The sequence below is a fragment of the Aspergillus welwitschiae genome, assembly GCF_003344945.1.
Source record: "Aspergillus welwitschiae strain CBS 139.54b unplaced genomic scaffold BDQ94scaffold_1, whole genome shotgun sequence".
In the NCBI taxonomy this organism is placed as follows: domain Eukaryota; kingdom Fungi; phylum Ascomycota; class Eurotiomycetes; order Eurotiales; family Aspergillaceae; genus Aspergillus; species Aspergillus welwitschiae.
The window spans coordinates 1298040-1325785 of NW_020798695.1; the positions used below are offsets into that span (position 1 = coordinate 1298040).

The 27746-nt window shown below is 50.3% G+C and overlaps 12 protein-coding genes across 12 annotated transcripts; 5 read left to right on the plus strand and 7 right to left on the minus strand.

Annotated features, from left to right (window-relative positions):
- Positions 1–121: 121 nt before the first annotated feature.
- On the plus strand, positions 122–560 carry BDQ94DRAFT_133098 (uncharacterized protein). Its single transcript, XM_026764203.1, has one exon. The coding sequence runs from the start codon at positions 287–289 to the stop codon at positions 461–463; it is 177 nt and encodes a 58-aa protein (XP_026632478.1). The 5' UTR covers positions 122–286; the 3' UTR covers positions 464–560.
- Positions 561–620: 60 nt separating this feature from the next.
- BDQ94DRAFT_165168 (uncharacterized protein) lies at positions 621–3047 on the plus strand (the record flags this gene model as incomplete). Its single annotated transcript, XM_026770224.1, has 4 exons — positions 621–1014; positions 1075–2666; positions 2749–2901; positions 2955–3047. The coding sequence occupies 4 exons, from the start codon at positions 621–623 to the stop codon at positions 3045–3047; spliced, it is 2232 nt and encodes a 743-aa protein (XP_026632479.1).
- A 623-nt stretch (positions 3048–3670) lies between these two features.
- Positions 3671–4417, minus strand: BDQ94DRAFT_165169 (MARVEL domain-containing protein; the record flags this gene model as incomplete). Its single annotated transcript, XM_026770225.1, has 5 exons — positions 3671–3707; positions 3765–3814; positions 3871–4058; positions 4123–4279; positions 4355–4417. 5 exons carry the CDS (start codon positions 4415–4417, stop codon positions 3671–3673), a joined length of 495 nt encoding a protein of 164 aa, XP_026632480.1.
- Positions 4418–5176: 759 nt separating this feature from the next.
- Positions 5177–5938, minus strand: BDQ94DRAFT_133105 (uncharacterized protein). Its single transcript, XM_026764205.1, has 2 exons — positions 5761–5938; positions 5177–5699 (listed from the first exon to the last, which is right to left on the minus strand). The coding sequence occupies exons 1-2, from the start codon at positions 5763–5765 to the stop codon at positions 5426–5428; spliced, it is 279 nt and encodes a 92-aa protein (XP_026632481.1). The 5' UTR covers positions 5766–5938; the 3' UTR covers positions 5177–5425.
- A 2512-nt stretch (positions 5939–8450) lies between these two features.
- BDQ94DRAFT_133115 (uncharacterized protein) lies at positions 8451–10194 on the plus strand. The gene has a single exon (XM_026764206.1). The coding sequence runs from the start codon at positions 8883–8885 to the stop codon at positions 9921–9923; it is 1041 nt and encodes a 346-aa protein (XP_026632482.1). The 5' UTR covers positions 8451–8882; the 3' UTR covers positions 9924–10194.
- On the minus strand, positions 10194–11435 carry BDQ94DRAFT_133117 (uncharacterized protein). The gene is made up of 2 exons (XM_026764207.1): positions 11203–11435; positions 10194–11082 (listed from the first exon to the last, which is right to left on the minus strand). The coding sequence occupies exons 1-2, from the start codon at positions 11333–11335 to the stop codon at positions 10394–10396; spliced, it is 822 nt and encodes a 273-aa protein (XP_026632483.1). The 5' UTR covers positions 11336–11435; the 3' UTR covers positions 10194–10393.
- Positions 11436–11819: 384 nt separating this feature from the next.
- On the minus strand, positions 11820–13748 carry BDQ94DRAFT_133118 (non-structural maintenance of chromosomes element 4 family protein). Its single transcript, XM_026764208.1, has 3 exons — positions 13205–13748; positions 12303–13148; positions 11820–12244 (listed from the first exon to the last, which is right to left on the minus strand). Exons 1-3 carry the CDS (start codon positions 13509–13511, stop codon positions 12063–12065), a joined length of 1335 nt encoding a protein of 444 aa, XP_026632484.1. The 5' UTR covers positions 13512–13748; the 3' UTR covers positions 11820–12062.
- A 192-nt stretch (positions 13749–13940) lies between these two features.
- On the plus strand, positions 13941–16924 carry BDQ94DRAFT_5737 (phosphatidylinositol 3-kinase VPS34). Its single transcript, XM_026776084.1, has 2 exons — positions 13941–14078; positions 14146–16924. The coding sequence occupies exons 1-2, from the start codon at positions 14020–14022 to the stop codon at positions 16790–16792; spliced, it is 2706 nt and encodes a 901-aa protein (XP_026632485.1). The 5' UTR covers positions 13941–14019; the 3' UTR covers positions 16793–16924.
- Positions 16925–17055: 131 nt separating this feature from the next.
- Positions 17056–19279, minus strand: BDQ94DRAFT_165174 (HCO3 transporter family-domain-containing protein; the record flags this gene model as incomplete). The annotated part of the gene is made up of 4 exons (XM_026770226.1): positions 17056–17626; positions 17683–18614; positions 18672–18765; positions 18819–19279. 4 exons carry the CDS (start codon positions 19277–19279, stop codon positions 17056–17058), a joined length of 2058 nt encoding a protein of 685 aa, XP_026632486.1.
- A 562-nt stretch (positions 19280–19841) lies between these two features.
- On the plus strand, positions 19842–21171 carry BDQ94DRAFT_5749 (putative GTPase MTG1). The gene is made up of 2 exons (XM_026776086.1): positions 19842–20219; positions 20293–21171. The coding sequence occupies exons 1-2, from the start codon at positions 19947–19949 to the stop codon at positions 21034–21036; spliced, it is 1017 nt and encodes a 338-aa protein (XP_026632487.1). The 5' UTR covers positions 19842–19946; the 3' UTR covers positions 21037–21171.
- Positions 21172–22291, minus strand: BDQ94DRAFT_5750 (pre-mRNA-splicing factor ISY1). The gene has a single exon (XM_026776087.1). The coding sequence runs from the start codon at positions 22032–22034 to the stop codon at positions 21306–21308; it is 729 nt and encodes a 242-aa protein (XP_026632488.1). The 5' UTR covers positions 22035–22291; the 3' UTR covers positions 21172–21305.
- A 197-nt stretch (positions 22292–22488) lies between these two features.
- On the minus strand, positions 22489–26200 carry BDQ94DRAFT_133125 (type II myosin). The gene is made up of 3 exons (XM_026764210.1): positions 23483–26200; positions 22979–23415; positions 22489–22898 (listed from the first exon to the last, which is right to left on the minus strand). Exons 1-3 carry the CDS (start codon positions 26177–26179, stop codon positions 22892–22894), a joined length of 3141 nt encoding a protein of 1046 aa, XP_026632489.1. The 5' UTR covers positions 26180–26200; the 3' UTR covers positions 22489–22891.
- Between the last annotated feature and the right edge of the window lie 1546 nt (positions 26201–27746).

The window sequence follows — 27746 nt, forward strand, 5'->3', positions numbered from 1 at the left end:
AATCGGTATAGCTAAGTACGTAGTTAGTATTAGAACCTTCTCACGTGTTCGAATGAGCCAATCGCTAATGAAAGCCATTACGAAGGGAATCTTCGCTTCAACTTGCACTAGCCTTCTACTTCTCGCAGCCTTGCAAAGGAGGCACTCAATCATATAACAATCAATATCGAGTTTCCTCGAGTCGTCTAGCCTGCTTATTTGCCAGTATAGCAAGATAAAGTTTCTGTAACCCTTTGAGATAGACAGCTGCAGAATACAGAATATTTTGTCGCAGAGTTCAACCATCATGCTTTTTCTATATTGTTGTTATTTCCTCCCTTTACATACCTTGGCTTTTCGTGGATTCTCTACAACAGTTCGTAGTATTATGGTTTTCAGAATGATCGCCTCAATACGAGTGTGGCAATCTGAGCGTCTTACTGTGGTCAGTGGCCGCGGTCATCGGACACCTGACCACGGCTAAGCACAACCCAGCCTCACAGCCTCGTATGTATGCGCCTGTCGCAGCCTTGCTCCCTTGATCTGGGGTATATATTCTATTCCCAGACTTCATATGTAAGCGACCCTGGGGAGCGGCAACTCCGAAGGACAGAGAAGTAATCAAACCCGCAGTTTCAAGCATGACTTCTTTTATATTGAGCGACGTGCCGACGTCGCCCTCTCCAGTGCCAACATTTATCACGCCGAAGCAGTGTGTCACTCATCTTAAGCTTCTCTCAGCATTTGCCGAGTTGCGAGATGTAATCAGCAACAATGACGGACTCTTCGGGCTTTACGACCAAGGCGAACATCGAGAGAATGTTGCTCGAGACAATTATCAAGACTTAGTCAGAGAGAAGCGCTGGGCTGTATATGTTTCACGGGCTGTGAAACGATACACAGATTGGTGGTTCCGATGTCTCCCTAGCCAGAAGCCGCTCCCCACAATGGCAGATATCCGCAAGGATGCATATGCCAAAGTCGTTAAGCCTAAGAAAATAGTGCAGTGGCACGAAGATGTCCTTCCACCTCTGGGTACGTGACTCTTATTTCATTATCAGGAAGCTCTGCTTGCTAATGTGAGACGTGGTGTAGATGTGCTTATGGTGTGGCACTCGCATATGCTGAACCCACGCAAGTATCTCGAGGACTGCATCCGGTATGGCAAGATGTGTGTTTGGGGTGCACGTTTCCCCTGGGAGCTTGTTGATCGTCAAATCGATGGCACCACGTTTGAATACACAACAACTGGGGAAGCGCGTCGGTATTTTGAGACTCATATCAATTCTAGTTGGGATAACTTGTTTGATCCGCCCACTACCACTGTTCCGTGTCCAAACTGCGGCATCCAGATCGTTGTCGAATGGACAATGGGCCAAGACTTGGCAGATGTCAAGCTTCCCTTTGAGGATTTTACAGGCTTAGCTGACAAAGGCTTCCGTGCTACCTGCCACAATTGTCAATACCAGATTGACCATGACCGGCTGAAGCTGGCAAAGTGGCGTCAAGATGTGCGGTCACTGCTGGAACAGAATCGGCCTATGCCCGGGTGCTTCTATAACTTACGTGGCGTCCCATTCCCAGTGTCGCAGAGTTGGAAAGACGCGGCATTTCTATATCCAAGCCAGCTTATCCGGGTTGTGGCAAACGATATACTGGAGTATACCAATCCTAAGACCAATAAATGCCACAATATTGCCGCCGTGCGCAATTACTTAAATAAAAGACTCCAAGAACGCAGAGTCCTGCAGCAGGCACACGACTCAATAATCTCGAAGGTTCGACCCGTTCGGACTGAGAAAATATGCATCCGTCGGATGATTTCTCGATACTGGGATAATTTCGGTCCATTTTCCCTGGACTTGCTCGGCGCTGTCATCAGACAAGGCAAGTTTATTCAGCAAATGGACCGTACAAACTGGTTTAGGTCCCCGACTCTCCAAGCCACCATCAGCCGATCAATCAAGAAGTACAGTGTCTTCTTTGGGATCATGGCTGATAACCCCAAGCAAATGGCCGTACCAACATTAGATGTGGATTTAGCATGGCACACACATCAGCTTTCTCCCATGCAATACTATAACTGTAGTGTGGGCTTAGCCAGTAGCCCATTGCGGTTCATGGATCACAATGACAAGGTTGATGAGGTAGACCTGACCATTGGGTTCGAATGGACTTGCAAAGCATATCGTGAGGTTACCGATGGGGAGATCTATAGCGAATGCGTTTGTTGGTTCTGCGAGGCGGTCCGCTACCCCGATCTCTACGGTCATTTCCGCTCATCTCTATTGTGGCTTTCCGATGCTCGCAAAGCTGTTGATGAGTTGCGCAGACAGCATGATCATGCCTCTAAGTCTGACAATGGACCGCACATCTCCGTTCACAGTGCTGTCCGCCCTCAGAAGATATCTGAGGTCGACCGAATCAAGAGAGAAACCAGAGCCTTGCAGCTTCTAGAAGCTTACAGAAAGTCCCTCAGGCGAGCTAAGAAGCATTCCCGTTCTTCCAAGGCGCTTGTATCTGCCATTGCAGCCGTCAATTCTGTTGTTTTGCCAACTAGTCCGCCCACGGACACAGTTATATCACAGGACAAGATAAGTACGTCGTACGATGAAGATGAGGTCAACCCTGAGAGAAAAGATCATGTCCAAAACATTAAGGATGTCTTCGATGTCATCGACCATGTCGTAGACCTACTTGGCCAGCTATTTCCTAACCATCCCCACAGTATGGATGGTTCGCTTAATGGGCAATGGAATTGTATTTCAGGGACGTGCGGTTCTTCTATCGCGGGTGGGAATTGTCTCTCTTGCGGGAATGCATCTGCTTGTGGGGCTTCTGCAGGGTGCGGTGGTGGTGCAGGAGGATGTGGTGGTGCCGGAGGATGTGGTGGAGGGGGAGGAGGAGGGAGCTCAGGATGCGGTAAGTTCTTTCTTGTCTTCATTTGAGGACTAGTCTGATGATGCATCATGCAGGAGGCGGTGGCGGGGGATCTTAATACCGGTAACTGCACCACTATTGGTAGCGCAACTCGAATTCCGAAAAGATCTGGAGGTTTTTGCTCTTAGTGGTGACTGCATCGGAGGAAGTTCGACTGGATCATGGTAGGAGTACTCTTTCATGACTGACAACAGAAAAGAAGGGGCGGCCAAGGACGAGTCTGCAAGGATGTTATTACTTGTTCACCTGATGTATGCATGTAATTTCACGAGATTTCTCTTGTCATGAAAGACTTGTAGCGCATTGATTAGATGATTCATCTCTTGCATTATAATATAGGTAAAGTAAGATATCTAAATGCGCGTGCTGAACATCAAATGTCTTGCTTTAGCACTCAAATTTGGCATTTATCAGTGTGGGTATAGTAACGAATGGACGCCTTAGTACCTCTAAAAGCAACCAGCTCAAATAGCTATAGGTGGGTATTATAAGCAATGCAGAAATCATGGTATCATCTCATCTCCTCAGAACCTCCACCACACATAGAAGCAAAATCTCGAGCAGTATTAGTGTTGGCGGCAATCATGTATTAGAAGCATTAATTAACGTTTCACGTGAAAAGAGCGTTAGAGTCGCAAAGTCTGCCTGTCGCAAAATACATGCGTGGCATCTCCGAGACTCGGTTTAATGAAGCATTCGTTGTCCAAGGTGCAATGGACCAGGTAATAAACATCGAGAATTTTTTCAATGTTTACACGGCGGAGCGACCGAAGAAGCGACGGCGACCACTGATGCGAACTTATTAGTGTCGAGGTTCTCACAGAGACGGTGATGGTGTGACTTACTAGGTAGGGGCAGTGCTTTCCTTCCTAACACGGAAAGTGAACCAAAGACCCTGTATCACGATCGTCAGTATGCATCAATAGCCAGCAGGGGGTTATGAGAACATACCACAAGCGCCGAGGCAAGCCAGACAATAGCCGAGATGAAGCTGAACGCTTCAGCGGCCTTCCAGCGACTGCAAGTATTGTTGCGGTAGAGACCACCCCAGTGCCAGATACTGCCGCAGCTCAACTTGTGAATGGCGTTGACAAGGATACCGAATGCGGCAAACCATGCAAGGGAGATGATGACGTCAACTGCGGGACAGGGGGCCGAGTCAGCAATTGCGGAGGAGTAGAGGGGGGAAATGCGACAACGTACATGGCCAGGAAAAAAATCCAGAGGAAAATGGTATGAGCCATATCAGGCCAAGGAGGATTGATAACCCGGCGACGACTTCGGTGTAGATCCAGCGGGCTTCAGGCCATGCGTCACCGCTGTATTGGGCAAGGTAGTGACCAATGATACCGGCGACGACCTATTCAAGTCCATACGTTAGCGTATAATAGAGACACAGTAGAATAATCTATATTGATCATATTGAAATACATACCGCACCGCAAACAATTTGCGCGACGCGGAAGACAATCGAGATTAGTCGGGAGATAACAGGCATGTTGGTGATTAGGTGAGGTGGAGTCGATGCAAATGCAGGGTCGCCAATAGTATGATGTAGGAGCTGTCGGAGCAAGCACGAAGTAAACAACTAGCGTCACTAGAGTACTAGGGACGAGAAGTAAACCGTAGGATAACCAGCAAGAAGCGACGAGAGAAAAGAAGATGAGGTGGAGGTGTGATTTAAATAATCGAAATGACGATCAAGCTTCTCAGAAAAGCCGATGATCCGCGACACGAATTTTCATGGGCGAGGCAAGACCAAGAAGGACTAGAGGGGGGAAATAAATTTCCCTTGCTCATCGACTCTTTTCTGGTAATTCTAGTCTGTTCTGATCACCGGGTCTGCCAGTGACATGACATCGCTTTTGGCACTACGATTGGCCAGCCGGCAATCTTGCGTCCTGCCCAACGTCCAGTGCGCAACATTCTCCTCAACCAGGCTGGGTAACTGATCGACCCGCTGGCGAGAAGTGGATGGGGATAGGGCGGGAAGGTTTTACAAAGTAGATTTTTCTTGTCAATTCGGTGTGAAGAAACTAAATTAATTAGTGGTTCTTTTGGGATCGGGTGAGGGCGTCACAATGCTACAATGGGCTGTGTTTGCGCCGCGTCCGCAGCTCCAGGTACGAAGTTATCATTCTATGGTCCAACTTATAGGCAGCCATGAAATAGGTTCCACATACAAACGAACCACGCCTCACTCAGCCACATACTGTACATCTCATTGTATAATCTGCAGAGCAGCCTACTTTAAGGCTGAACCACTCGCTTGAGAAAAAATAAAATAAAACTGCTTGAAAATCGTAGCTACCAAGTATTGCTCTCCACTGGTCCCCAGCACTAGGCTATTGTTCCTCTCCACCGCACATCCACCCGCTAACTTCAATAGCGCCCCGACTTTACCCCCTCCGGTTTAGGGGATCGTTGCCAGTCCCTTCTTTTTTCCTAGTGGGTGTGTGAGTGACCCATGTTTCTCCCGCCCTGTGGATGGAGTACTTTGCTGGAGTCAGTCCATCCGACTACCCATCGCCGACCGGGTGACCCAAGACTGAATAATCGGATCAGTCACCCATGGAAGGGAAATGGAAAAAGGGGGGAAGGAAACGACTCCAAAAGTAAACACGCAGACAAAGCACCAGAGCTGGAACACCGGCTGTGACGTCAGGGGAGATGCGTGGCAGCCTAGAACACGTCGTTTATGTGGCGCTGCCAGTAAAGGTTGTTGTTGTTGTACAGGAACCAGTAGGCACAACGTAGTGAAAGCCATTAATTTGTAGATACTAGCATAGTCTTCTTTGTCACTATAATCTTGGCCGTGTACTTGGCTGTTTACACACCTACGTCATTTTTCACATTCCGATCGTCTTGACTGACAGCAGTCGGGGATTCCATGGCCTGGCCGGTGTTCGTGCCCTTCTCCGCCAGTGGTGGGTGTTGCCTGATCTATCTACTTGCTACTTGAGTAGTCAACTTACTGGCAGCAAAATCTGACGACGGAGAATTTCTCAATCTTCTAGGCTTCTTTTATTGGTAATATCTTCCGAGTTCCCACTAACTAGGGGTTCCGCGGTGCTCACGGATCCTGTAAATCGGACTGACCCCGAAGCTCAAGGCCTTACTAACCTAACCCGTTTACGATGGTAGAGTTTAGCGCGTGGAAACCTTAAGCTTACGGCAACCAAGGGGTCAACGCCGGAGAATCTTTCCACGGGCTTGGGCTTTGGCTTTGGCTTTAAAGGGATACTGCCTAGAGAGCTGACCGCCTCACACATGACTTCTTGCCTGTTCCTTAAATCGCGTCCAACTATAGCTTGATATCAAATCTTATTTTCTATCTTGTATATAGCTTAGCTAATAGCTAGTCTGAATGATATAGTATTAAGCAATTGCTTGTCTCATCCTGTATTAATGATAGTATATAAAGTTTCCCCGAATTCAGTAACTATACTGACTTTTTATGAGCAACTTCTTGAAACAGACAGCCCTCCTGGTATACCTGACTCAGAAGAATATCCCTTTGGCATATATTTCGGACTACCATTACATCTCAGACTCTCTCCGAAGCTCCCTGTCCTATTTTAACAGTGAGAACTATTATATTATCGACTGCTCTGGAAAATATGGTACAAAATCCGATAGCCTAATCTGCAAGAAAAAGAAATCTTCTAAATCGAATGCCTGTTACACTAGAGGCTGACTGTTTCAGGTTATAAAACATACAGTATCAGATGAATGCGGACGACTAGGACCGCCTCTATTTACTGTACCAGGAACTAGTGAGAAGGCTGCTGTGGAAGCCACCATTAACATATCTGGTAACCCTCACGGACAGACCGTTATGGTGAATCTTTTCGTAACGGAAGCACAAGTATTTTCATGGCCAGACACCGCTACTCTAATGTCTTCATAGCATTCATTGCTAAGAAACGAACGCCTGGAAGGCAAGGGGGGTTTCCCTTCCTAGCCAAGGGCACATCGAATGGGGTAACTATGGAGTATAGCAGATGTGTTCAACAAAAGATCAATCAAAATAGATATGACTGTTGAATGCTGTCAAAGTTATTCATGTAAGGATGACCAACTTCGGAGAGAAAGAACCCGCCTGTTATATCTCGAGGAATCAGGGAATATTACAGCGATCATAGAAACGTAACAGTGCCATGTCTGAGTAGCCTATTTGTAGTAATAGAGTGCTAGTTATTGTTCTGAGCGATTGATTCACTGTCAGGTCTGAAAGACATTCATGTTTGCTTAGCCCCCAGTGACCGTGGATGGTGATACAGCGCAAGGGAGTTAACAACAAATGGAAGAATGGACAAGTCATCCAAAGGTAGGAGGGAGCAATAACATGAAAACCCACTGCAACGTGGCGTCCTTAGGCAGAGTGACATGAGCTCGAGGTTCCTCGATCCGTTTTGTCGACCACGGTTACCAGCAATGTCCATGTCGATCATGTCAACAGAATGCTTCAATTTGGCTAAGTCTGCTTCTCAATGGCTCTCAGAATTCAACACGACAAAAGATAACATTACATCCCACCGAGCAGAAACATACTGAGGACATAGATCTTGCGGGCTGCTTTCATATCTGGGTTGAGAACCGGCTTTACAGGTATAGCCAAGCTGGCGACGTCGGTGAGAGCATTCACTGTCTTAGGGTGGATCGAAATCGAGGGTGGGCAACTGGCAACTCTTGGCTATGTACTCACGCTAGAGTGGTGAACGGGAAGTCGCATCGATACATTGTCCAGGCTTCCCTGTCCAGAGACAGGAGAGCGGGATGCACTGCAACAAGGCGACGAACGTCAGGTTAGATTATATGAATACCGCGACTCCAATGACACGAGAGATGATCTGGAGCCATCGAATGGAAAATATCTGACGGTAGTAGAGAAGTACCGATGTCTTGATGACCATGATGTGAACGAGTAGCAGACACAGGCGACGATGTAAGTTTGCCCCAGCCAGATCAAAGAAGATTAGCTATTTGCGAGAGGATAAGAACAATATGGCTGCCATACCTGGACGATTTCCTTGGTGCTCGACGGAAATTATGTGTCGGCCCTCGCTATTCTCGAACGAAAGTGCCAGGTCCAATAATTTCATCCGATCGGAGCCCGCGAGCGATACTATTTTCTGGACAACACTCAGGCCAGGACCGCAGCTAAAGCGAAGAAGAACCCACCAACATTAGTTGTTAGCTCATTGTCTCGAGTCATCACTGCCATGAGCCTGATAATAGCCAATTTGCTGGGGCGTCAGGCTGCCGGTACAAAGCGAAAATATGAGTTCGCCATTGAGTGCGATGAGGGGAAACGAATAGAGGAAATGCGTGGAGGAAGGTCGGCCGCGGCCTTCTAGCTGCTGGGGGGGGGGGGGGGGGGGGGGGGGGGGGGGGGGGGGGGGGGGGGGGGGGGGGGGGGCTAGAGCATATACTACTGCCATTGACGGGAAGCATAGCCGCAAGAGGGGAAACGCCGCAATCGTGGGATTAGTGACCAGTCTCCTCACTACAAACACAGCCTCCAGACAGGGAAGACTGTATGACTGAGCTGTTAGGCCGCCCTCATTCTAATCCAGCCAATACTGTCCATCTGATGGCCATAGTGATCGTCGACGTGCAGCTTTTGGTGCCTGTCGGCGCCGCATGGATCATGGTTCGGCCCTTGTCTATTCCCCACTGGAAGTGGAGATATCTGCGGCCAATTCCCCCTCCCATCACATCAGACAAAGAATCGCTCAAGACCGATCCAGGATGTTAGTGGGAAAGGCAAACTAGAGGAGACGGTATCGGCGAGAAGCGGAACATCCTGGTGGCACAATGACAGAAACAGGAGGCTGTCTGTCTACTTATTCCCTGTCACCCTGCCTGCGTCCCATGCTCCCTCCGTCCCTCAAAAATCACATCTCTTTTTTTTCTGGCAGATTTCTTAGCGATCCCATCCCAACCCGACGCCCTTCAATATGTCCGGTGAAAGCTCAATGCCATCCGGTGTCCTTCTGCTAGGCAGTATCCCTCTCTCTTCGGCGGAAGAGGTCTTCAACAAGATTCCTGCCGCGCTGCCAGGACGACTATTCGCCATTCCAGACGGCGAGACGGGCATTCGCGACAACTATATCCGATGGCAGGTCGATTGTTTCCCCAAGGAGACCATCCATCAGTTCCTGGGAGGAACCGACGTGCCCGCCGACCATCCCGGTTTCACCCTGGATGACATTAAGCCGACCCGGTATGACACAGTTGCGTTCGAATCCTATCAAACCTTCCTAAAGCTCCGGGAGCAAAAGGTCATCCCATCCGGGGTCCGATTCCAGGTCTCGCTCCCTCTACCACTCAACTGCGTGCAGGGTCATACGAGAGCAAAGTTCCATGCTCAGCTGGACCCCTTGTACGAGCAGCGCATGATTGAATCGGTCCAGTCTATCATCCAGAACATTCCTGCCCATGACCTCGCCCTCCAGTGGGACGTCTGCTTCGAGGTCACGGCGCTTGAGAATGAGCGCGGCCGGCTCACGGATCCCTTCTTCAAGCCTCATTTCTCTCCAGTAATGGAGGGGGTTCTGGAGCGTATTCAGCGTGTCAGCAACATCAATATCATCCCCGCTGAGATCCCGCTCGGTTTTCACTTGTGCTACGGGGACCTGGGGCACAAGCATTTTGTCGAGCCGGAGGATCTCAGTCTCCTGGTCGATCTGGCCAATAATATTCACAAGCGTATTCATCCTCGCCCGATCACTTGGGTGCATATGCCTGTGCCCAAAGACCGAGATGATATCGCCTACTTTGAACCCCTGAAGAAGCTGGAGCTGAGCCAACATGCCCGGTTGTATTTGGGGGTCGTGCATGCCCACGATGAGGAGGGCACCCGCCGGAGGATCCAGACGGCCAAGTCAGTGGTGTCTGATTTTGGAGTGGCGACCGAGTGCGGTATGGGACGGACTCCAGCTGAGGAGCTTCCCAGTATCTTGGAGATTTCCAGAAATGTTTCTTCGCCGGTGTTTTGACGAGTTTGTGAAGTGTGGTGCTTTCTGTATAGACTTGGAAGTACTGTATATAGAGCAATGAAAAGCATCACCTAGTTTCTCTTTAGAAGGTGGTGAAATCAGCGGTGAGCATCCTCAGGCATCAAGATACAGTTTTGCTTGAATGGCCGCCAATCACTGCCGTTGCTGACTTTCACCCCGATGTAAGGGAGCGCACAAGAGCTACGTAAATACAGGGGGTGCCCTCCGAAGAGCGCACGATACCTGCTCTAAATAAGAGGCACAGCGCAGCTCGTTCTCATAATTACATTCATATAATGCTATTGATACATTGAAAGTAGGGCGTTAAAGAACACCACGAGATAGCAAGCTGTCGTCCTCAAGATATCTCAAGTCGCGTCCCTCGAAAGAAAATAAGACGGGAGACCAACAGGCAAGGGAATCCAGGAGATAAGACATTAACGCATTAGACTGGGAAATCATCTGTCGTACTACACATGCTTCCGATCAGCAAGAAACCATTCCATGACGGTGCGGAAAACCCCCTTCGCGCCGCTCTCGACCACGTCCCCATGGCAAGGAATCAGGCGATTGAAATCCCACTTGTCGATTCTGCGAATGGACTCTGTGAATGCCTGCCGATCTCCACTAGACAGGATATACCAGGCAAATCTCTTCTGCCAAGTCGCAGGTGAAGAAGCGGACATCAATGGAGACACCATCTTGGTAAAAATGCCCGACGTGGCGCTCTCTTGGGTCCTAGAATACTGCTCTCTGGCAGGCAAGTTGAACAAAAGATCCGCCTCGATAAGTGTGCGGGATGGGCGATGGTAGAAGACAAGTTCGCGCGAAGGGTGGCCATGCACATATTCCGTTTCAAATTCCGCGTCAAATTCTTCTGAAATCTTCTGCTGTCCATTGGCATCCTTTCGGAAAACATGTTCGAAAGGTGCAGAGTCCTTAGTTTTGGGGTTCGACTGGCGCTTTTCCCAGAGCCCTTCGGGAGCGATAATTGCAGCGTCAGGAAATGCCTCTTTCCACGCGGTCAAGTGAATATGATGCTCCATATCCAGAGCCGCAATGTATTTGACATTGCCACCGAGACCGGTGATGGTATCGCGCACTTCTGGGGTCAGATTAACAGGAGAGAAGACAGCGACAGAACCCGTTTCCATTTTAACTATTTTCACCAACGTTGTGATACCGTTAGCATGAGAATGTAAGTGATGCTCACAGTAGAATCACAATGATACCAAGGGAGCGTGAGCCTGAGTAGAAGAATAAGGAATGAAGTGCGAACCAAGTGTACCACGTCCACCAAACTTGAGCCGACCGAAACGCGCAAATGGCAAACTTAAGGTGATGACATTGGAAGTCACATTGCGGATCACCATGACCTCTGAAGGATTCGCCGGGAAGAGCTGGGGCGCCATGATGAATGTTGTGCGGCGGAGCAGCGATTTGGTGAAACCAAGCTGCTGACGGGTGGAAGACCACGAGAGTCTAGTGATGTGAAAGTGTGTACAAAAGAAGATAAGGTCGCGATCGATCGGGGACGAGCAGCTCTGCCTGGGGAATTCACTCGGGCTCAGAGCCTATGACGTAAGGCACCCAGGCCCGTCCTCTTGTGTTCCCGCAACCAGCAGGAGCGATCGGTGTTACGTGCCTGGTGAATATTTCCGGAAGCTGCTAAGCTTCTCTACTTTCGTATAATGAGTATCTAACTCTAACCTGCCAGTCCTCGAGGCAGGTCGGACCATTAATCCTATTTACTTCTCCACATAAGCTGTCAACCACATGCCAATTGTCAGGGACTCAGCTGGGTGGGGTTTGCAATTGGAGATTAAGTTGGGAGGTTGTCCTGGAACCAATGACGATCTGGCCAGCAGCACTAGTTGCCCACCAGGGACCATTGTTTATCCCTCTGCTGGATGCAAAACCTTGGGGACAAGCTCTGCGATTCTGCATTTGTGGACCATGCCATGTATTTAATTCATTGAAGACACCCATACGCCGTGACAAAAATTCATTCTCAAAATGCATACCAACACCGGTAACTCAAAATGGGTATCACGATATCCACAGGCGCATGATCAAAGCACTACCACAAAATAATCAATACACAACGCACTTCTCAGAACGCATTCAAATCATTTCCTCTTATCCTTGCCAGGATTGTGCTGTATTTTGCGTCTCTTCCTCCCGATGAGGAATGATGGGGTCCTTGATGTCATAGACTTGGACCAATTCTTGCCAAGTCTCAAAGTCAAGTGTGAAAATGGCCTGACGCTTCTTGATGCCCAATCTCTGGGCTTCACTAGGCGCATGAGGCTTTGCAGAATCTGGTTGAGGATGGTCAATTAGATGCCCACATCATCGAGGGTACTGAATAGGACTTACGCAAAGTGGGCAGGCCCCGGCTATCCACTGCGATTCCAACCAAGCCATCCCGGACCAAAAAGCTAACGTAGAATAGATTCTCTACACTTTGTCCGAAAGAGTTTGGATTGATGCAGAATTGGAACAGAGGAACACCTCCATCATCGGCTACATTGTTCCTCGCCATCACCTCTTGCACCGTATCTTCGTCGGGCTCCTCGGATAACTGCGACAATTCTGCCTCTACCACGTCTTGTCCATTGTTTTGGGTTCTTGCCAAAAGCCGATTGATGCTGGCACACATAGTAGTCAAATTCGATGTTTCTTGCCTGTCCAGGTCCTTTTCCTGAAGCTCTTGCGGTGCAACGGCCCGTGCTGGGTCAATTCGTTCACGGGCTCTTCGTACGGGTTGCTGTCTGACGCGCTTCTGTACCGAAAGCGGTCCCAGTAGGAAGCCAGGAACTGATGGTCGGGCATTACTACAGAAACAAGCAGCGCGTCCGAGCCAGTCCCAGTTCATTGCATCCCCTTGGTCCTCGTCGCTGTCGTTGGGGTCCATTTGAGTCCTTCCGATACCCGTCCGCCGCCGTTGGGTGCTGGAAGGCATCGAATCTTGGGAATCCGCAGGTGCCCGGCGCATAAAAGAGATACACTTCGAGACAAACTCGTCCACATCTATTCCTGCACTGGCGTCCCCCAGCACCAACTGTGCCGTCTTTTTGTATGAGAGGTCTGCCGCTTGAACAAGCAACCGTGAATCGATGGTTGCGTCAGAAGTCTGCTTGACATTCTCAAAGATCTCGTTCGCTTTCTTTATGGTGTCCCGCAGGCCCTGGTTTCCGGACTGTAGATATTCATTTCTAGAGTCTACCATAAACTATGTCAGACTCGGCGGCAAGTTGAAGAGCTCGAGTCGGCCTTACCGTTGAGGTCCCGCGTCAAATCTCTCAGGCCCTTACGAACTTGTCGCCTTTCTCGGTGGTCTTGATCCGGATCGTAAAACTGATTGGCACTATTCCGTGTCGCCTGCGATGCTACTTGAGACTGAGTGGCTTGCACATTAGAGTCTCTTGTTGATAGTCGAGCTCGCTTAGCTCTACGGGCGTGTGCCATCGTTTGCGGTTGGTTTCTCTTAGTGATCCCCGTTGCACTTGAGCGATTCTCCTTATCGGATGGCGATCCTTGCGATACAGGGCGATTCGAATATGTAGAGGAAAGAGAAGGTGCCATCTCTAGCCGCCGAGCAGATATCCTGCGACAACACACGGGGGGGAGGAGGGGTTGACAAAGAACACGATTGCGGCCGCCTTAGTCGAGTGGATAAAGGGTAGGAAGACAAAGGACAGATACAAAGAATCGCCGGGATGCAATAGAGGCATAAACAGATGAGTTGCGAGTCAGCATGAGCTATGGGCTCATCGAGTCCCAAATAGCAACCCGTGATATTCTTCTCTCCGAATATTTCTTTCTTGTTCGCCAGACACAGGCAAACCCGCCGAAGCGCGCGCTGAACGCGTGCTGCACGTGATCCTGTAGGACCCCGCGTCATCGCTGGCTGTTGCCCCAGGCCTCCCGCCAATCAGCCGCTGCGGCTCCATTGGGTCTCCAGCCGGAGCTCCCCATCCAATGTCACTCGCCGCTCACTTCCCCGGCAACCCAGTTCCAGTCCTCATTTCATACTTGCAATGAAGGCACAGTGGTTTGATATACGGTGGACACAAATGGCCCTGAGCTAACGATGGAGGCCTTTACCTTTACCGTTTCCACTCAGGTGGATTTCCCAATCCATGTGAAGATGTATGTGAGCTTTGCTTTCCATCGACCTTACAATGATCCAGCACTGTTCCGCTAACTAGGGATGAAGTGGCTCGTTAGAAGGAAAGCAGAAACAAGCGCCCTTTTCCCTTCTTATGAGGCATCCAGAATTGCGCCACATCGGTTCCGCGCAGACTCCCGTCTCCGATCTCTTTGTCACTATCCAACTATGGTCGGATTCCAAAGCCTTAGGAGTGCCTCTACAGACCTCATACAAAGCCTTCAAGTCTGCTCGGGCGTGGAATGAGTGGCTGCAGATGCCGATATCAATAAAGGATGCTCCTCTCAAAAGCCAACTGGCCATCACGGTCTGGGATCTTTCGCCGTTTGGCGGCGAAGGGGCGCTCGGACACTATGTACCTTTTGGCGGGACTACTATCCCGTTATTTGATGGAGAAGGGAAATTGAAGATGGGCAGGCAGAAATGCAAGATCTATCGTCACCGGGCTGCGGACGGTTTCTCCTCAACGACAACGCCATCAACGCCACCTCCGAAACGTCGAAAGACCCACGCCCCAGATCCGCTAGGCCCATCGGAAGAGGAGATGGAGCTGGAACGCATCGAAGTTTTGATCAAGAAGCATGAGATGGGGGAAATACCGCGCATTGACTGGATGGACCAACTAGTCTTTCGCCAGCTGGAGAGGCTCAAACTCAATGCGGAGGAGGCTGCAAGGAAACGGGCCTTACGTTTGAAGGCTACGAAACAGAAGCGCTCGGAGCATGGCGGGGATGAAGACGACTCAGATGACAACGAAGTGGATGACGAGAATTTCATCCTCTATGTCGAGTTTCCGCGCTTTGATCATCCCATAGTCTGGTCCGATCATGAGTACCCAGCGCCTCCAATGTCGTCCTACTCCCAAGGTGCGCCTGCAAATGCAAACCCTGCCCTAAAGCCCGTACCGGAAGTTCGCTTTGGTCCGGGAATAGAGGGCGCGGATGGTGGCGGGGTCATCAGAATATACGATCCTGAAGTTGGTCAAACCGGTAATCCATGTGAAGACAAGCATCGGAGACTGATCCGTAGCCATCGGACGGGCATCATGGACCGTGATTTGAAACCAAACCCCAAGATCCGTGATGAGCTCAATGTAATCCTGTCATATGAGCCCACCCAGGATCTCACCGCCGAAGAGAAGGATCTTATCTGGCGATTCCGATACTACCTAACCCGTGAAAAGAGGGCGCTGACTAAGTTCGTCAAGTCGGTCAACTGGAGGGATGTTGGTGAAGCGCATCAAGCCGTCGAGATACTGCCCAAATGGACTGAAATCGATGTGGACGATGCTCTTGAGTTACTTGGACCGACTTTCGATAACCCTGCAGTTCGTTCTTATGCAGTTGAAAGACTACGCAAGGCTGATGACGAAGAGCTACTTCTTTACCTCCTACAACTTGTCCAGGCTCTGAAATATGAAGAACACTCTCACGGTGATGTCGATGATGCCGCTCACGATTCGTCTTTGGCCAACTTCCTTATCGCCCGCGCTGCGAACAACTTCAAATTGGGCAACTACCTACACTGGTACCTTATGGTTGAATGCGACGATGCAGGACCAGGAACATTATCGGCACAACGTAGACTCTTCGCACGCGTCGAATACTACTTCATGGCAGAGCTCGAGAAAGTCCACCCGGAGCATCGAAAGACCCTTCTGCGCCAAGGAGAACTAGTCACTGTACTCACAAAGATCGCCAAAGACGTCCGGTTCTCCCGCGAGAACCGGGTGCTCAAGATCGAACGATTGAAGCAGTGTCTCAAGGATCCGAAGAACGACATGCTACACATCGACCCTCCACTGCCACTGCCCCTGGACCCAGAAATCCAGGTCACCGGGTGCTACCCCGACGAAGCAAATGTCTTCAAATCCTCCCTCTCCCCTCTACAAGTCATGTTCAAGACCTCCGACGGACGAAAATTCCCCATCCTGTTCAAAATCGGCGACGACCTCCGCCAAGACCAACTCGTCATCCAAATTATCATCCTAATGGACCGACTCCTCCAAAAGGAGAACCTCGACCTCAAACTCACCCCCTACCGCATCCTAGCCACCAACTCCACCGCCGGCGCCGTCCAATTCATCCCCTCCGCCTCCCTCTCCGCCATCTCCGCCAAATACAAATCCGTCCTCGCCTACCTCAAAGCCAACAATCCGGACGACAGCGAACCCCTCGGCGTCCGCAAAGAAACAATGGACACCTACATCAAATCCTGCGCCGGGTATTGCGTAATCACCTACCTCCTCGGCGTCGGCGACCGTCACCTCGAGAACCTCCTCCTTGCGCCCGACGGTCACTTCTTCCACGCCGACTTCGGCTTCATCCTCGGCCGAGACCCCAAGCCGTTCGCACCCATGATGAAACTCTGCAAGGAAATGGTCGAGGGCATGGGCGGAACTACCTCCCCCTTGTATCTCCAGTTCAAGCAATATTGCTTCACGGCGTATACTACGCTCCGCAAATCGGCGAATCTCATCCTTAACTTGTTCAGTCTGATGGTTGATGCCAATATTCCTGATATTCGCGTCGAGCCAGATAAGGCTGTGTTGAAGGTTAAGGAGAGGTTTCATCTGGAGATGTCGGAGGAAGAGGCTATTCGGCATTTTGAACAGCTTATAAGTGATAGTGTTAATGCTATCTTTGGGGTTGTTATTGATCGGTTGCACGAGTTTGTGCAGGGGTGGAGGGCGTAGGTGGCGTGCTTGGTGGATTGCTAGGTTGATGTTGCTCGTTATGCTTTCTTACTGAAAGGGGGAGGAGTTTATGGCGCATACCATCGATTGAATGGTTCATTGATGAATTGATTGATACCCTGCTTTGAAGCGGTGGCCTTGTCTATATTAATGATAATATATTTATAGATCTATAGACATTTTTCATTCCGGATAGTAGTTACATCACCCCATGTTTAGCTAGCCACTTCATCGTGATAGCCCTCAGCACCCCAATGTAGCGATCATTTATCCCTGCGTTGTGACCGACCTCCCGACTCTTCATCAGCACGACTCCAAACCCCCAGCTCAACCCACTCATTCCCAGTCTCGTCATCGCCACGCCTATCTGCGAGATCACCCCCACCTAATTCAACCCTTTGGCTCGTTCGCATATCCTCAGTCACAGCAGTATCAGAACCAGACTGGTCGTGCGAAGCAAAAACCCCTCCCGACTGCTCACTGCGCAATTTCGCTTCAGCATCTTCGTCATCCTCTGGTGTCCCCTCTTTGCATGCCCATGCATCTACGAACCTCAGGACCTCGCGGGGCCACCAGCGCTTCATTACGAGAAGACGGAAGGGGACTAATAAGACGATGAGCACGGGGAATGCGGGTGCACCACGGGTGAGGGTTAGGATGAAGATGGCTACGGTTATGACGATCTGGAGGATGGTGTAGAGGTGGATGGGGATGTATGATGGTGTTGGGGGTTCCGCTTCGGAGGTAATTGGTTGCTGTGTGGCAAGAGATGGTGGGAGAGGAGGGAGCTCGGAAGGCGGAGTTAAGAGGTAGAAGGTCCGGTAGAGGATTGGGCTGGTGCTGTTAGTTGGGTTGCGTTTGTTGGTCTGATGCGGATTATGATGGCTTACTTGACAGATAAACTCTGCTCGCCCATGAACATGAATAGCCCTGCTAGGACGCTTGTTGGGGTCAATCCCAGCACTTTCATGAATGGTGGACTGATGAAAAGGAAGATGACGGCTGAGTGGAGGAATGCTGACCAGCGCTGTTCGTAAACGCGCTTCACCTCGTATGTTTCGATCTTTTCTTCTCCGTCAACTGTAATTGTGCGCTGCTCCTTTTCTGTATGCATTAGAGACTCCGAGTGGAGAGGGGCTTGAGGAAGAAGTCCGTTGGCAGGAGGAATTCCTAGGATGCCGCACAATGCTGTTGTGGTGCCTAGGAGGACTATGTCCCAAGCGAAACCTCCTGGTTTTCTGGTGCCGTAGCGATCAATTGTGCAGATGATCGAGCTAACTTCATGATCGAAGAAAAAGAGCACGGTAATGATAATACCGGGAAGGACAGCAGCGAACACCCAGGATACAGGGAGATGCCAGAATTCGACGAGGAATCTATCACGACTAGGAGATGTAGGTTTGAACGAGGTGCTGACGGGAAGTGTCATTTTATCCAAATGGGCTAGTTCTCCAACGTGGGGAAGACCGATGAAGATGATGATGGAAATCGCAGCAGCATACTCAGTCAGGCCCATTCGGATGTATCGATGGAACAGCGGACGCCAGCTCTCGGCCGTGGATAGAAAGATTGCGAGCAGCATCGTTCCCACAGCTCCTATGATAGCGTAGAGAAATGCTGCAAATGATAGGCTTTCGTGTGCTCTTTCGAGCTCTTGGATAGCTTTATGGAAGTAGATAATGCTGTTGAGAAGCGAGAAGATCTCGGTTGCAAAAGTGGTAACATAACGCATCGTCCAGTCGTGAGCGTTAACTATAGCCAGGACGTAGTGAAGCCAGGCCGAATGGATCAGAGACCAGGCCATAAACGGCAAGAATGGTATCTATGGGATAATCGTAAGCCACTGCTAGAACCTCTTTTTTCTTTCTCGAGATATCACCTTGAAAACATCCTCGCATAGCGAATATATATTCTCAGCCAGCACTGAGAAGGGCCCAGTAACACCAAGAATAGTTAGTGGCTGGATGGAGAAGCTGGGGGATGTGGTCAGTCTATGTTGCTCGATTCCTAGTGCAGACAGGCCTACAGTGAAAAGATGATGCCGCATAAGCCTGTACTAAACACGACCTCGATAGTTCCCCAGTTCTGCCCAGTGAGTACATAGAGGTCGCTGGCGAAGGTAATGCCCGGCAAAAGATTCGTAAAGAAGACATAGACTGCACTAGCAAAAATCAATTGATTGAAGACAGTCCAGTCGGATACATATCTGCGGCGCAAGTTCAGTATGTCCTGCTTTATCAGACGAAAAGGCCGTAACGGGCCCCCTGACGACACAGAGCCCCGTAGCACCCGAATTGCCTTGGGGGTATGCTTCGATGGAGTGATGATGGAATGTGCATCTTCTTCATCTTCCTCGTCATCGTCCCGATTAACTTCCTCATTGTGTTGGACATCGCCACGTCTCGGAGACCTTCTCTGCCTACGGGGTCTCCGCCGGAGAGAGGAGCTCCGCGTGGAACGGGGTCGAAAGGCAGATATTAACGGCATTGTTCAGTCATACTAGGGAGCAGCCTGTTGTGGTGATCTGGAGGGGATGAAGTTGGTCTGGCGGGGAACCAGCGATGCCCGCCTTGGCCCTCATGACGTATCATATTCCCGATAAGACTCACGGCACGCTCTCCGAACCGCACGGGTGAAGCCGCCTTAGAGGAGACTAATTGACCACTTTGGCTGAACCGTATCAGTTCACCGCGATTATTGGAAGTAAATTATGAGATATGAGCCTGAAGAGAAGTCAAATCATGGATTCACCTCGTGATAAGTCACTGTGTAGTAAGTATTGGAATCTGTCTTGGTGGATCCTGCAGTATAGCGACGACCTGCAGACTCATTTGTGCACGGAAAGTGTTCATCAGAGAGACATATGTTCAGATCATAAGAGAATATCTACAGGGGTCTCTTTCCACTCTCAGGTGTTGGTCTCAGATGTATACGTAGAGCGCCGCAGTCCATCAGTAGGGAACAAGCATTCCGCCTTCTTCACCGCCTTCACTGACCGACAGAATCTCTCCCGCGGAGGAATTTCCTCGCCTCCAATTCCACTGGCCATGTCCTCCACACGGCAGCAACTCCGCACAACTCCTTGATGATGCCAGCTGGATAGGAGTCTTCAAGTCGTCAGAGACATTCTAACATTCAACAACTCTATGGACCGATGACAATGGCAGCCAAGTTTATCCCGCGCCAGGCTTTCCCCAACTATGGGTCCATCCCGAGGTCCTATTTCCTGGGCCACCATAGGGCCGGCCTGAAGAAGATGCAGAACATGCTCTCTTCCATTGATTATGTAGTCGAGTGTCGAGATTACAGAGTTCCTGTTACTTCTATCAACCCTATGTTCGAAGAAGCACTGGGAAAGACACGGCGGTTGACCGTCTATACAAAGAGAGATCTGGGTGCTACAGCGGGATCGAATGCGCAGAAATTGGTGAGTGGAATACCACAAGTGAGAGGAATGCGCCATAAGTATGATAGTGCTAACATATAATATACATACTTAGGCAGAAAAAACCATTCGAACCTTCAATAAGAACGGCGCTACATTCTTCGTGAGCTCGTCCTCTCGGGCAGATGTGGGCACAATCCTGAAACACCTGCGGGACGATGCAGAAGGACCGGACAAGCTTGTTGGATGCCGGGTGATGATTGTTGGTATGCCTAATGTGGGCAAGTCGACGCTCATCAATCACCTGCGTAATCAGGGTGTTGGGAAAGCTAAGGCGGTGCGGACCGGTGGCCAGCCAGGTATCACAAGAAAGATCGGGACACCCGTGAAGATCATCGAACGAGAAGGTGGCTCACATGTCTACGTCTTGGATACCCCTGGAGTATTCATGCCATACGTGCCGGACGCGGAGAACATGTTAAAGCTAGCCCTGTGTGGCTGCGTCAAGGACTCGGTCATTTCCCCGGTCACGCTAGCCGACTACCTATTATATCACATCAACCTGAATGACGCCGAGGTATATAAGCGATGGTCTGAGCCAACAAACGAGATTTTACCTCTATTGAACAACTTCGCCCGACATGCTGGTCTCTTGGCCAAGGGCGGAATTCCAAACACCGACCTGGCAGCACTGCACTTCATACAAAAGTGGCGTGCCGGCGACCTGGGCAGGTTTATGCTTGATGATCTGAAGGAGGAAGAACGCCGTCTGCAAGAAGGCGGAGAGCGAGAGATACCCACCAGCTATACTCAGGCCTTGAAGGCTGAGAAGCTGGGCAGAAAGCAACCCAAGCTGTAAATAAATAAAGAATCATGTAATATAGATATATCTCCTTTCCATTGTACAAAAGAACGAATCATGTTGGTATCATCAATGAGCTTTTGCCTTCCCTCAGATGCATAGTAGACTTGTTAAAACCGCAGAAAGACGTAGGAGAGAGACAAAAGGAGACGAGAAATCATCGTAAACCCTAAACGCCCATGATAGACGAAAAGAAAATCAAAAAAGAGCCCCAGAGTCAGCGCATAGCGCATCACGAGGACAGACGCCCCAACAACCGCACAATCTCATGAGATCTTGTCCAACAACCTCCTCCTCCGTCGATCAACCAACTCCTCCTGGACCTCGTCAAGTGTAGGCAACCTCCACTCGACGCCATCCCCAGCATCACCAGGCAACGGCTCCCACCCATCTTCCACATCCTCATCCTTCCTGCGCAATCGCTCAACAGCCTCCTTCTCTTTCTGCTTCTCATACGCCAAAAGCGTCCCATCCTCCTCATCCAACCCATACCCAAAGTAATTAGCATCGACCTTCTTCGTCGCAATCTCGCCTCCTCTCCCCTTCCCACCTTCTTCATCCTCCTCCTCAGCCGGCCTCCTCCCCCGTCTCGCCGCCGCCTCAAACATCTCCTTCACACCCGGTAACTCCCTCGCTCGTCCAAAATACCGATACCCCTTCCCACCGCCCGGTATCTCCCTCCCATCATCATCAAACACTCGGCCTGAGCCTCGCATATAGTTGGGCCCGCCCAGGTTCCGAATCTGCATCTCCCACGTCCACTTCTCCTTCATAAGCTTGTTGATCTCATCGTTCAGATCCCGGATCTGGTAATCGCTTAGACTGAGCTCCTGGATCCGAGACACTTTGCGTGAGATTTCCTTCAGCACTTGGCCGCGCCATTTCTCGCACATCGGGATCGAGTCAACGGTGGTGATGGCTTTCGGGCGGCGCGTGCGCCCAATGTCGATGATTCCGAGATCCGCGGCTTGTTGGGCCCGGAAACGGAAGAGCATCGATTGGGCTTTTTCGCTGTTACGCGCCTGGTCATTTTGTTAGTGGGGAATTTTTGGTTGAGCTTAAGGTTTAGGTGTGGTTGAAGGCTAAGGGAGAGGCGAGGAGGAAATTTGGGTGACGAGTTGGACAAGATTCGGGGGCACGGTCGCTTGATTTAAAAGGGTGATTTGTTCGGAGGTGGAGTTGATTATGAGGGCTTACCATTGTGAAGAGCGGCGCGGGGGATCCCCGTGGCTGATGGAGCTTTGTGGTTGAGAGGATTGAAGTGAAGAATGAGAGACTGGGACGCTGGCTCTCGCGCTCTCTCTTGATCCAAGCTCGGGTGGGTTCGTCCGCCCGTTGACAAGCGAGCGCTAACAGTTGCAGCCGCGCGGCTACGGGTCCCGTGGTTCTTGGCTGTCAGTCTACCGAGTTTATGGTTTCCCTTGCTGCCAATGATGCAGTGCATGTCATTTTTGAGTTGTGGTGGCTGACTTGTACATGGGAACCTAACTTTGAATTTTCAATGATATCGGATATTGTTATTCAAAGGGGTGGGCAATGTTAATTTTCGACTCGGTTTTGCATAGCAAGCTTTGTGGTACTGATGTCTATTATATATATATGAGCTATGAACCGCTTCAGGAAATGATAATGCGAGGTATAATTTGGTGAACAATAACATTAGAACAATAACAAGACTGGGATGCACACGGCTATCCGCTGCATATGGTCAAGATGCATCATAAAGCATTAAAACAGATCATATAGCATAGTACACATCAAAATCATTCAAAAGCATAATCCAAGCGCCGCCTTCCGTCAACACTCCGTAGCCATGCAGGGCTGCCATCAAGTCATAGTCGTAATTGGTCGCTCAGGCCCTAAATGAATGTTTAGCGCCTGAGTTTAGATAGAGCCATGTGCTCAGCAGGGTCAACCTGCTAGGTCGTCATATTCTTACAAGAAGCCTTTGGTGTTGCTAGGCATCCGCTGCGGTATATCGCCTCCGTACACGCTGCTCCCTCTCCTGCTTCCGGCGTCGCTGAAAGCGCCGACGTGGCTACGTCCGAGGACGCTGCCCCTCTCAACCCGGAGCGCTCGCCATCCCTCTAGTTCACGTTCCAGCCTGAGAGACTTCTCCCGCTCTTCCCGGAGTTCTCGCTCTGCTCGGCGCACTTGCAGCTGCGTCTCCGAGTCGGTGTGCTGAAGCTCCTCGATGTTCCGAAGAAGACGCTCGATCTTGTCGCGAGCTTTGCTGACGTCGTCATTGAGCTGGGAATTCATCTTATCCCTGCGCTCGATCTGGGACTGCAGGTCTTTAACCGTGCGGTCGACATTCCGCAACGAACGTTGCTCGGAACTGTGCTTGGCTTCTTGGTCCTCCAGATGGGTTTCCAGCTAGTTTGAGAATTGTTAGCATCCTTCATGGTGACGACGAGTTTAGCATATATATGGGGCAACTTACTTCCTTGATTCTCTTGTGTAAGAATCGGACGTCCTGGCTTCCAGATGAGTAGCTCTTGGTCTCGAGATCAACGCAACGAAGTTGAGATTCCTTCAGCTGCTTTTCGAGGGCCGCCTTGTCCTTGAAGAGCTGAGCATTTGTTTCTCTCTCAGCAGTGACTTCCTTCTGCATCTCCGTCGCCAATGCTTCCGCCCGCCTCATCTTACCAACTGCAGCTGCGGAAACATCTTCCTGTTGAGCAAGCTTGGACTTAAGTTCCAACAACTCACGGTCCATGCTTGCAGCATTGCGCATCGATGGACTCTCGCCCTTGGCGAGATCCTCCAGCCTTTCACCTGCCTCAGCTAACCGGGTTTCCAGCATCTTCTTCTCCTTGAGCAGCATGTCGCGCTCCGCGGTCACGTCGTCGACGGAGGTGCGAAGAGTTCTCACCTGGGACAGGAGGGAGACAACCCTGCTTTGAGCTTCATTATGAGCATTCACTGCCTCATCACGAGATGTCGTCACGTCTTGAAGCATGATGTCCATTCGAGCCTTCTCCTTAGCCCAAGTAGAGCTGTTCAAGACTTCATTGTCCCACTTGCTCCGCAAGTCTTCAAGTTCTTCACGGAGGCGTGAGTTCTCACCGCGAACATTGAGGACCTTTTCACGCTCCATCTCCAATTCGTTGTTGAGCGTGGTAAATTCGCGCTGATACTTTTGCCTAGTCTGTTCCATTGATGTCTCCTTGTCCTCAATATCAATGGCACGTTGGTTTCTGTAGTCTTCAAGCTCGTTTTGGAGACGCTGTTTGGCCTGGAGTGCGCCTTGGAGCTCAGCTGCTTGATCTTCCATTCTGGCCTCGAGCGACTGAGTTTGACGTTGCAGGTCTTCAACCAGGGCATCCATTTGTTTGCGCTCAGACATTATCTGGGCACAGGTATCCTCGGCCTCCTGGGCCTGGGATTTGGCGAATTGCTCTGCTCGAGTAGCCTTCAGAACTGCAATCTCAGCTTGTTCCAGTTTGCTGAAATACTCATCGGCACGGGTCTTGTACAAGCTCATACTGGAAGCCAAATCGGCTGACTTCGAGGTCTCTGCATCCAAGCGGATTTGAAGGTCAGAGAACTCCTGAAGAAGCTGATTCCGACTAACAGCATCCTGGTCCCTTGCGACCTGCAGCTCCTGGAACTCGGAACGGGCATCACGGAGTTCTACTTCCAGCGTAGCCTTAGCCCTCTTAAGCTTTTCGAATTGAGCTTTGGCGTCGCTGAACTCTGCAATGGCTTCGTTGTGCACCTTGAGCAAAGACCTTCTGGACTGCTCCTGCGAGTTGATTAGGTCGTACAGTTCTTCATGCGATTTGGCTTGGACGTCCCGCAGTGAAAGATCACCTGACCGAATGTTCTTCTCAAGAGCAGAGACCTTCTTGGAGGAGTCATCGAGCTGCTCGTGTAGACGTCCGTTCTCACGTTCAAGCAGCTGCATGCGTCGAAGAGAAGGACTTTCTTCCTGCCACATATCACGACCAAGTGCTGCTTGGGAAAGCTGGTTTTGGAGATGTTTGTTCTGCATTTCGCTCATTTGAAGCTTGTTCTGCAGCTCCTCAATTTCGGTCGCCAGATCCATTCGCTTTTGGTAGCCGACAGTATCCACGGTTCTGTCAGATCGAGCAGAGTCATTTGCCGTTTCATTGAAGTTAAGCCTACGGTTAGGCGTTGTAGGAGTGCCGAACTTCTTTGCCAGAACATTGTCGGAGTTCTTTCTGAGGTGAGTAGGGGTCCGAGGGCTAGCTACCTGGTTCTGGTCGATCTCCTCGAGCAAGGCGCGTTTAGATGAGGCGTAACGTGCATCCAGCTCCTTCATTTCATCCCCATGCCGACGACGCATTTCCGCCAATTGGGCCTCGGCTCGACTATACTTCTCCTCGGTGACTTGCAACCTACTCTGTGTCGTCTGTAACAATTGTGCCAAATCAACCTTCTTAGCCAGACTAGGCTGGACCTTCTCCCAGGATTCCGATTCATCAGAGTCAGGCTCCACTACCTTGTGCAGCAACATTAATTGGCGGTGTAGATCTTCGATCTCCTTGTTTGCCGTATCCAGGGAGCCTTGAAGCTTGCGCGTATTTGCTTGTGCCTGGGTCCGGAGCTGTCTTTCGGTCTCAAGGTTTCTGTTCGCCTCCGCCAATTGGATGTTGGCAGTGGAAGCAGCCTTTTCCGCATTCCGACTGGCTTTGTGTTCTCTAGCAACCTCGTGGTTAAGGTCCTCCAGGCTCAAAGACAACTTCTCTTTCTGCTTCTCCAGAGAAGTGATGTTGACTTGGAGATCGCCAAGCTGACGGGTTATTTTCTTGTTGTCCTCTTCGAGCTTCGTCTTTTCTTTCTGGAGAGCAGTTATGCGCAGGCGCGAGTTGTCACTGGCCCTGGAAGTCGATCGGGCTATGTCGAGGTTCTTTTGTTGGATCTTTGTGAGGAGAGCTCGGTTATCATTTTCCGATGCTGTAAGCCTACCCTTGAGCGTCACCAATTCCCTCTCCAGGCGTTCCTTATGTTGATCATGGCGAATGCGGAAATTGTCAGATTCAGCGATAGCGTGGGTCAATTCTTGAATTCTGGTGGAAAGACGTGACCTTTCAGCTTCTACCTCTTCCAGCTGGCGTGTCTTATCATCCAGGTCTTTGCGCACACTCTCAAGACGCTCGTTGGCCTGCTTCATGATGTTGCGCTCAATGTCGGCCTCTGCGTTTAATCGCGCATCCTCGACCTTCGTGAAGCGGTCCCGAAGTTGAATCAACTCAGTTTGAAGTTCCTTGCGTGACTGCTCAGCAGCAACGCGGGCTTCCGTGGCACGACGAAGAGTGTCCTGCTGAATGTACATCTCCTTTTCGATGATAATCTTTGATTCATTCAAGGAAGTGTACTTGTCCTTGAGCTCCGCGAGATTATGCTCGGCAAGCATTTGCACATCATCACGCGATTGACGCTCCCGGCTCAAATCAGCCTGTGCTTTGAAGAGTTGATTTTTCAATTCTTGGATTTGCTGTTCGAGAAGCTTTCGGCTTTCGCCAGCCTCGGCATCCTCTGATATCTTTGCCTCCAGTAGCTTCTTGACATCGGCCGCCTCTCGCTCAAGCTGAACCTTCTCTGACCTCATCGCGTCTACCTCAGCTTGCAGCTCTCGTAGACGCTCCTGCATGCTGTCATGTCGCGTAGTAAGAGAAACCTTCTCCGACTCTAGGTATCTTTTTTCCTCTTCATGCTTCTTGGCATCATTTCGCAGAACAGCCATTTCGCTTTCCTTTCGCCTAAGCATCTCTTCGTAGCCAGTGGATGTTGAGGAGAGGTCGGTGATTTGTTGTCTTATGACCCGATTTTCTTCAATGAGCTCTTTGATGTGTTTCTTGGACTGGTCTAGGTCTCTCGAGGTCTTGGAGAGCTTAACTTCAAGATCTTGATCAGTCTTCAAGAGTTTTGTCTCTAGATCTTGCAGTTTGCGCTCTTTTAAGCTGAGGTGACTCTGCAACATCTTTAACTCTTGGCCCAGCTCCTTGATCTTGGCCTCCTTCTCTAGGGAAGAGCTTTCTGCCTCGGCCAGCTTCTTCTCGAGTTCTTCTAGACGTGCCTGCATCTCATGCTTTTCGTTCTCAAAGCGTTGGATGATTTCTCCTGCCTGTTCAAGTTGGGTTATGCGGAGCTCAAGCTCGTCATCCGTTCTTTTCTTGGCAGCTATTAGATCATCTAGTTGATCTTCGAGGCTCTCCTGGTCTGCGATAGCACCGGCCAACTTCTCACTAAGCTCAACTTCTCGGACTTGCAGTCTCTTGAATATCTCCTCCTTGTCGAGAGCCAAGGCACGCTCACTCTCCAACGTTTGTTGAATCTTCTGTATTTCAATCTCGGTACGACGCCTCTCTTCCTCTAGCTTCTGTCGATCAGCTATATCCTGGTTCATCTTCGCTTCCAGGGACTTGATCTTCTCGTCCCGCCTTTTGACTTCATTGGCAGTGCGAGTTTCTCCCAGAAGAGGCCTCATCCTGGAATACAGTCTCCACCATGGGTTCGCTTTCAGCTGGAGGTAAGTCTTGAAGTTGTCCTGAATGATGCGTGTTGCTTCCGCCCGATACAAGCGCTTGTTGGAGATACGCCGCTGGACAAATCCCCTTGCCACAGATTGGAACCGGGTCATGATGGTGCGAATAAGCTGATCTCGTTTCTCTTCCAACTCGGCCAGGACCCCTGCCCTGAAGAATACCTTCGTACGACCGACTCGATACCAAGCAGGG